Source organism: Vanessa atalanta, chromosome 3 (genome assembly GCF_905147765.1).
Source record: "Vanessa atalanta chromosome 3, ilVanAtal1.2, whole genome shotgun sequence".
Taxonomy (NCBI): Eukaryota; Metazoa; Arthropoda; class Insecta; order Lepidoptera; family Nymphalidae; genus Vanessa; species Vanessa atalanta.
In genome coordinates, this window is record NC_061873.1 from 3,676,448 (window position 1) to 3,685,239 (window position 8,792).

Consider the following 8,792-nt stretch of genomic DNA (forward strand, 5'->3'; position numbering starts at 1 on the left):
ATAAATCTACAAATATATTATATAAAAATGGTCAGTTTACTTATTTTATTATTTGTATACAAAAAACGGTAATAATCTACTCAAATAAATTGCTACCGCACTATTCTAAATTATCAATGTCATCTACGGACATTGACTTAGCCGTCATTTGCAATTCTGTAAACTCACTCGGTTTGATTAAGTAGGATTTAACTTTTTATTGAAGTATTATTCTCTTGTTGGACTTGGAAATTTATAAATATAATACAAAATGGCTTCAGTACTTGTACCCGAAGTTCCATCTCCTGGTTTTTCTTTTGAAAATTGTCAAAGGTAATAAATTTATTCATAACTTACAAATTTTATTAAATGCTTACGAAAATAATGTTATTTGAAATAATTTTATTTCAGAAATGCTTTTCTGGCACAAAAAGGATTTCCTGCTCCTAAAGCAACGAAGACCGGTACAACCATTGTGGGTATAATATACGCAGATGGTGTTATTTTAGGAGCCGACACAAGGGCTACAGAGAACACAGTAGTTTCTGATAAAAACTGTGAAAAGATCCATTTCTTAGCCGGGAACATGTACTGCTGCGGCGCGGGTACTGCAGCTGACACTGAGATGACTACCCAAACTGTTGCTTCTCAACTGGAATTGCAACGTCTTCACACAGGAAGAACAGTACCTGTCGAGACTGCCGCTACATTGCTCAAAAGAATGCTGTTCCGTTATCAAGGCCACATTGGTGCTGCACTTGTACTTGGGGGTGTCGATCGAACTGGCCCTCACATTTATTGTATTTATCCTCATGGATCAGTTGATAAACTTCCCTATGCTACTATGGGTAAAAACTAATATTAATAAATAAATTGTTTCATTTCAATATTGTTAATTGTGAACCATGGAATAAACTTGAAAGCAAAATGTTTAAGGTTCTGGATCATTAGCGGCAATGGCGGTTTTTGAGTCAAACTGGAAGCCGAATATGAGTGAAGAGGAAGGCAAAAAATTGGTACGAGATGCAATTGCAGCTGGTATCTTCAATGACCTCGGGTCAGGTTCTAATGTAGATCTTTGTGTCATCCGCACAAATGGGCCTGCCCAATATTTGAGAACTTATGAGGAAGCCAATGTTAAGGTAAATACTTTTAAACATAATTCTGTCTTATATTAATTGGCCAATTCATTCTCTGCATGATGATTCTTTTATTGCAAATAAAAAATTATTCAATAAGCATAGGATAAGAAAGAATTTCGTTCAAAATGAGTATTTGAGAGAATATTTTATTAATTTGAATTGAAATATATCTCATAGTGTTAAAGAATTTTAAAATTCTCAGTAGTAAATTGTGCAATCTATACTAATGTTATAAATATGAAAGTAACTCTTTCTATTTCATGTTTAAGCCACTGGCCTAAATTTGATGAAATTTAGTATGAAGTCAGCTCAAACTCCAAAAACATAAGTTAGTATTTATTGACCGGCTCCCCTACTACAAAACTATTTATATTAAAGTAAATATTTAATAAACTCACTCAGAACACAAATAAACAAATTTTGTAAAAATTCAAAGTACATCTGGAGGAACATCAGGACATCAACAAAATTACCAGCTTGACTAGTGGGTTCATTCACACACTGATTGACTAATTCATATGAATTTATTTTAGTTTTGTCATCACTTATCTCTGCCTGAGGCCTTTGTTAGTTTTCTTGTTAATACAAGTTAAAATCATATATTGATGTAAAATCTGTTTTAAGTACAGATTGATTGTCAAGTGAAATTGCATAGAGTCTGTATGTATGTCAGATGAAATTTTAATTAAGTTCACTATCGACAAATTTGCATAGTTTTTTTGTTAACTAGTGAGATATTTCTGCAATATTTCACATTAATCAGAGAAAGCTTTACAAGTATGAAATGCATGAATGTGTGGCCAAATAGATGCCATAAATAATAATGTAAACAGTACATAAGCTGATAAATTTACAATATTTTTTTCTCCTACCTTTTCTGTGTGAGAAAGGAGGACAGGTTCTAGGTATCCTAGATCCTTATCGGAAACCCCAGACTGTATGTATGCAAAATCTTATGATGATCGTTATATCGATAATGAGGATGTAAAAGCATAAAAAATAAAAAGCTCACTTTGCCATTATATACAAATTAATAAAATTATTTTCAGGGCAAGAAACAAGGGTCATACAGATATGCTCCAGGCACTACAGCAGTACTGAAACAACGTATCATACCACTTGAAGTTGAGTCCATTTCTGTTCGTCCAGTACAACCAATGGAAGTTGAACCATCACCCAGTCGCCGTTAATCTCTTTATGTATCTTGCATTTTAAATAAATAATTTTATAACAAAGTTTGCGTAATAATTATAAAACCTTATTGAAACATAATTATATTTTGTTTAAAACAAATAAAATAGTACGGTATATCCAAAAAACAGGCCGACAAAAGCAAATAGACCGAGAAGGCTGATTTTTGGACATGTTGTAGGGAGGGCTTTGAAAAGCTTAAGTCAGCCTTCTTGTTTCATTTGCATTTCCAAATTTATGAATTGACTGGACTAGTGAAAAATAAACCAAAGAGGGTATTTTAAAAAACATTTATTCTATATACAATAATATTATAAGTTTAATGTGACAATAATATTGTGTAGTGGACGGAATTATTATGTTACATCAGTCATAATAAAAATTACACTATTGGTGCAATTATTATTTTAAATATAATAAATATACATTTGTCATGAGTAGGTAAACATATAAATGACTTGTTGTTTTTTCTAACCTAATATTAATAACTATGAATGGCATCATGGAATTGTTGCCCTATAAATCTTATACTAATATTGTGATTTTTAATAAAAAAAATTAACTTTTACGTTGAAATAGCGGAATATTCTATCCTTATTAACCTATTTTTAGAAAAAAAATACTCTGTTTTATATTCACCACTGAGATGAAGAATTTAAAGCTTAATTTTTCTTATGTAAAATAAAGTCCCAAGTATCTTTCCATCGAAGATTTAAAAGATCAGATTCAGTTAAATCTATATTTCCATAGCTCAGAACACTAAACATTTTATATGTTCTTATTACATAAGCCATCCATATTGTGATACATAATATGAATACATGTATGAATGGCTTTATCTTTTCACTGGTACATAAAATGTAAAATATGTGATCAATGACATAAGCCAAGAGGAGGATCTTGAAGATATAAGCAGGCAAGTAATGGTGAAGAAACAATGTTCTATCCATGAAAAAATATGGTAAGTAATGTAGCCAATAGCCGAGAAAGAGTATACAGCCAGCGTCATAAAACTTTTGTGCGGCATAAGGAGGCAGATCGACGTACGCTCGCCGTTGACGAATGGCATATACAGCAAGTAAGGCACCAAATATTAGAACTGATATGGTTCCGGCATACCACGTCACTAAGTTGCCAATAAGATGAACTTGAGCCTGAAATAAAGATTTTTTTGGAAAAATAATTATTCAATGGTTATTAAGGGTTTCGATAGTTAGGTTATTTATTTTTAGGTAATAGATTGTTTCGTGAATGACACTTACGTTTGAGTTTGGTGAGAGCCAGTAAGCTATCGAGCGCACGAGCAGCGGCCACTCGGCGGGTTCGCTCGCAAACATGTGCCCCTGCGGCGCGTCGGGCGAGTGCGATATCATCTTGTACTGCAATTCTAAGAACTTCTCCCAGAACGACAGCTGCGTGACTGCTGTCGGAATCATCTCTGCAGATACGAGCTCACGTTCGCGCTCCCTTCTGTCTTCAGCTACAGATTTCATGCACAATATTAACTTAAAATTATGTTCTTATAATAAATACGCGAACATGTATTCAAGTTAATATTTTATATATTATAGATTGTTAATATTTATTAATAATAATGGTTATTTGATTCAATTTGAACAAATAAAATTTGAAAAAATATTTAACCTTTAGTATAACGATGTTCTTCGACATTCCAAATTGTGTCTTGATGAGTAATGACCTTGTCAGCGACAACCTCGTGCTGATGGAAGCCCCACGACGGTAGCTGACGGCCGCTGTAGCGGAGGGCTGAGCCTGAGTCTACATGTATAAGACGCACCATGGATCGAATACTGTCCCATGTTGAATCCTCGCTTTCGCGGTTTACGATCTCCACGCGCCAGAGATTTTGTGCCGGCATCGACACATTGTAGTCGATGTAACAAGATACTTCCTAAAATATATATTATTTTTTAAGTATTTTTATCTAATGCAAAATCGGTCTAAATTAATTTTAGAGAGCGGGAAAAGATACTGGCCGGTTAGAGAAATTGTAAAAACTTCTTTTGAAGTTTCGCGGGATACCCACTTATTATTATAATGAAGTGAAGTGCGACTGCGACATCAAATTTCAAGGACTAGCCAACTGAACAGCACGGGAGTAATTCCAGTTGATTAGAGAGATCACGCATTTGACCAACTGTTTTCTCTACGTGTTGATATTTAGATATAATAATCCCAATATCCTAACTTCGGGATATATATTTATATAATATACTCCCTTGATAATTTCTTGAGACAAAAACTTAGTATTTCATTATGTGACCTGTCTACTAGACGAACGAAGTTACAAGACAATTGAATAAATCTAGCAACTTTAAGTTACTTTAGCTAATAAAGTACACTTAACATCGGAATGCAGATCCAAGCAAGAGCCGGGATTCATAAATAAATGCCAGTCAGAAGAAGAAGTTAATAAATAAACTATATTAATATACCTGTGATTGAGGCGAGACCGGTGCGGCAACATCGTGTGAATTTAAAGCTCGGCTTGTAATGCCATGTAAAAGTTGCACTACATCGCCGTGTCGTATAGCATCTGGGGGGTTAGATACGGCAAGAGAAAGCTGATCTGGTCTTTTTACGATCCACCAGTTGTTAACGTCCTTAAAACTGTAGCAGGTTACTTGTTGCTGATGAGACGATCCTCGGGCATCGGAGTACCGAACCGGATACACATGCGCGTGGGAGTGCAACCAACAAGTCCGGCCGTGGGAGTGCCTATGAAATGATACATGTAAATGAATATTACAACCAACTGATATGGTATTATGGTATTACGTTCGGAATATTGCTAACCAATCAAAATCAAAAATCAAAATATACTTTATTTAAGTAGGCTTTTGACAAGCACTTTTGAATCGTCATTTAACAAACTATTTAAAGTAAAGCTACCACTTATTACAAGTAATACCTGAGTGTTATTTGGGAACCATGAGAAACATGTAATGGTTGTCCTTTTGTAATGCTGGCGAGACCACCTTTTAGTGATGCTTGGAAAGCACTTGTCATTACACTGTCATGAGGTCCAGCTTTCGGTAACATTGAGAGATGGGCATAGAATACACCGACGTACACCAGTAATGGTATAAAAATAAGAATGAAGAATCTCCACAGAGCTGACAAACATAGTTTAAAGGTGGATTCTGTTTGGTCGATGCGTTTCCACATTTGTCGCCCTATTAAAAATATTGCTAAATAGTATGTGTACAGACCTGAGTATTTTATCCTGAAAAATATAAAAGAGCTTGATTTAATTAACTTATTTCTATTAAATTCTATTAATATTATCATTTAATTCATTTGCCCATTTTAATTACAAGAGCTCTTCTGCTATTTTATAGTAAGAAATTCTTCATAGTCCGAGTTAAGGAGTTTGGCACTAGTAAGCCTGCATGCCTTTAGTGTCAGATCAAAGATATCTAAGAGTAAGTGTATAAGAAAGTATGATCTCAGATGGGATTAACTGGTCTGTTAAGTTAGTCGCCACGGCCATTTTTCGCCAGAAAACTTAAACTAAAAAATATACACATATTATTTAACAAATATTATTTTGTATATTTTTTAGTTTAATTTTCTACAAAAATCAGCCTTTTATTTTAATACTTAAGAAATAAGTAAGTATTCAAAAATTTGTTCATAATGTTAAAAATATGTCATATGTCAAATAATTTTATTTGTAATTATTTATTTCAAATAAATCACTTACGAAAAACAGCATCCAAGAGAAAGAGCACCAAAACACAGCCATATAACTGAAGCAATACTTTTTTTACGAGTACTCTTCAGTACACACAGTATACCAAATAAACTGAATAATATTTGTATACTCTCTAGTAACATAAATCTTGATTGAGCTAGAAAACAATTTTCTGAAAAGTTTTGCATATAGTTATTATTGAAATTATTAAACAGATAGTAAAGAATTACCAATTGAATTTTATTTATACACATTACTTACCAAATAAAACTAAAGCAGCTGCAAGAAATGCAGTTATTTGATATGTTGATATTTCCAGCATCAACTGGTAGGATAAAGGTACAAGTAGGCTGCCACAAATGGCAGGGACTATGCGCAATGCTTTCACAGGTACTGACTCAGTATATGGTGAGCCAATCCTATCAAATGTAAAGTTACCATCATAACCAGCCATTTGCCCAGCCAAATAGAGCATCTGTTTTCCTAAGGGGGGATGAGCATCAAAAAAGAATACTCCTTTAGCATACAATGACACATATCTCCCATAGTGAAGTTCATCAAACCTAAAATGATTTAAGAAATTATTAAAAGTATAACATAAATTTTGATAAATAAATAAATAAAGTCCAGTGAATCAAATCTCAAATATGAATAAAATAAGTCTAAATATTATTTTTTCATTTAAAAAATCATATATAAAAAAAAAGTATACAAACACAATATATTTTGGCTCTTCTAAATTATAAAGCCTTGTACAAAGAGCCATTAGCAGCAGACCCACGAAAACCACATCTATTTCCACTGTAAGATATACACTTTTAATTATTTCTCCCACATCTATGGGTTGCATTGATTCCATAGTCTCATTTTCGTTTTCAGCTGATGCACCATCATCCTAAAAAATAATTGCTGTATTAAATATGTGACCTTAAGTAATAATATTTTATATTTCACAAATGACTTACCACTTCTCTTTTACAAGTTGTTGAAGCATTTTCTAAAGAACATTTTTCCTTTTCAGGTTCAGAAAGTGCGATGACCTTATTCGAAGTTTTAGAAGACTTGTTTTCCGTAGATTTTTTTAAAACCATGGTCGATATGCACTCATAATCACTTCAAATAATTAGTTTGGGTTTTGGTTTTGACGTAAAAGTATACTTAATACTCTTACTTACTTCACACTTATTTTTATGGCACTTTCTAAGTTATAACTTTAGATGTATCTAACTGTACTTTCAGATTGAGAGTATGACAGTACGGTCTACGTAAAATGTAAATAAATTAACTACTCATTTACTGACTGCTAGATGTCAGCTGTCATTGACATTAGCAAATTACTTAAACAATAGCAAAATTAAAATTGATTCAATATTAATTTACAATTGTGGAATTTCAAAAAGGGAGGTAGGGAAAAGGAAAGTGGAGTCCATAAAATTTGTTTTTGTTTGACCGATAGTCACCATTGAATTATTTCTAATCACTAAATATTAAATCTCTTTTAAAGAGCTCATGTCGATGCTTGTCTTCTTATTCCTAGTGAAACTTGAACAAAATGTTTGGGATATATAAAATTCGATCAATTGTAAATGGTATTAAAATTTTCTATACATAAATTTCATTGACTTTGATATTTGATTCGATTAAAATTAAATGGGACAGCGAAAGGCTTACGATGACCTTCGTGATTTAATCTAGCCACTTCGTCTGAAGTACGAAAGTTGTTGAGAAACTTGTAGGTATTCATGGATAAATGTAAATATGATAGCAGAAATGACTAAAGGCTATATAGGGAAGTATATACACTATTATTCAGAACCATCTTCTTCTGCCTGGCAATAAGTAAAACCAACTATTACCAGGATCTGCCTTGTAATTTAACCTTCTCCATTTATTATCCTGTGTAAGTCTTTGCTCTAATATCCTACTTCACAATAGCCAACCATCGCTTTCATGGGCGCTCAGGCGGGCTACTTCCAGGGACAGATTTATCAAGAAACTTTTTCCGACATAGTCCTCAAATCGACGCACCATATTGTCACACCATCTTGTAGAATCTTACACGACGGATCCAAGGAACCTGAACGACAGGTTCAAGCATTATTTGGATGGTGATGGCCGTAAGTCACGTACTCGGTCTTCGCCATATTTAGTTTAAGACCGCCGCTTTAAAGCGACGTTCTCCAAAGTTACCCTACGATCCAGTTCCAATCAGCTCTCGTCAACAAGTATAGGTATACATATTGAGCCATGATTGATCTTGAATGCATGCCGAGACAATATCTATAACTACATTGAATAAAAACTCGCTACCATTACAGTGACCGGGAAAGGCTCGATATCGAATTTTGAATTTGAATGAATTCGAAACGGAATTGCGGTACATGTCTCCGATAATGTTCCCGACCGACCCATACAGGTCCCGGGCATGCCGTTGAGTCACAAAGCCTACCATATCCATTGACGAGGCACACAGTCAAAGGCCTTTGCAGCTCCAAGAATGCTAAATGCAGCTAAAAATCTCTCCTTTTGACTCTGAAAACCTGGATCTGAATTCCGAGGGCAAAAATGGGGTCCATAGTTAAAAATTCCAGTGGGAACTAATATCGACGCAGAGACATCACACTCTCGGCAGAGCTTGAGTTCGATCATTCGTTCGAAAAGCTACATGACGAGTCATATTATTCTATATATTAATCATTCTATAACTACTGCTATCATTAACACAGTACTTACTCTGTCTTTGGATATACTAGTGATAAAGC

General features: G+C 33.9%; 2 protein-coding genes across 2 annotated transcripts; one reads left to right on the forward strand and one right to left on the reverse strand.

Moving 5' to 3' along the window:
- Positions 1–133: 133 nt before the first annotated feature.
- LOC125077220 (proteasome subunit beta type-7) lies at positions 134–2,356 on the forward strand. Its single transcript, XM_047689091.1, has 4 exons — positions 134–312; positions 391–827; positions 916–1,121; positions 2,171–2,356. Exons 1-4 carry the CDS (start codon positions 251–253, stop codon positions 2,309–2,311), a joined length of 846 nt encoding a protein of 281 aa, XP_047545047.1. The 5' UTR covers positions 134–250; the 3' UTR covers positions 2,312–2,356.
- Positions 2,357–2,661: 305 nt separating this feature from the next.
- Positions 2,662–7,270, reverse strand: LOC125076986 (protein O-mannosyltransferase 1). Its single transcript, XM_047688752.1, has 9 exons — positions 6,996–7,270; positions 6,747–6,925; positions 6,292–6,593; positions 6,040–6,202; positions 5,245–5,559; positions 4,769–5,051; positions 3,957–4,224; positions 3,575–3,792; positions 2,662–3,466 (listed from the first exon to the last, which is right to left on the reverse strand). The coding sequence occupies exons 1-9, from the start codon at positions 7,119–7,121 to the stop codon at positions 2,975–2,977; spliced, it is 2,346 nt and encodes a 781-aa protein (XP_047544708.1). The 5' UTR covers positions 7,122–7,270; the 3' UTR covers positions 2,662–2,974.
- Between the last annotated feature and the right edge of the window lie 1,522 nt (positions 7,271–8,792).

What these genes read in the sequence shown, in the direction of transcription:
- LOC125077220 (XM_047689091.1), top strand. Translation starts at nt 251, where the DNA reads ATGGCTTCAGTACTTGTACCCGAAGTTCCATCTCCTGGTTTTTCTTTT. An exon ending in TCTTTTGAAAATTGTCAAAG is followed by an intron (nt 313 to 390) that starts GTAATAAATTTA and finishes ATTTTATTTCAG; the next exon opens with AAATGCTTTTCTGGCACAAA. An exon ending in ACTTCCCTATGCTACTATGG is followed by an intron (nt 828 to 915) that starts GTAAAAACTAAT and finishes AAAATGTTTAAG; the next exon opens with GTTCTGGATCATTAGCGGCA.
- LOC125076986 (XM_047688752.1), bottom strand. Translation starts at nt 7,121, where the DNA reads ATGGTTTTAAAAAAATCTACGGAAAACAAGTCTTCTAAAACTTCGAAT. An exon ending in CAACTTGTAAAAGAGAAGTG is followed by an intron (nt 6,926 to 6,995) that starts GTAAGTCATTTG and finishes ATTATTTTTTAG; the next exon opens with GATGATGGTGCATCAGCTGA. An exon ending in CGGTCTCGCCTCAATCACAG is followed by an intron (nt 4,225 to 4,768) that starts GTATATTAATAT and finishes TATATATTTTAG; the next exon opens with GAAGTATCTTGTTACATCGA.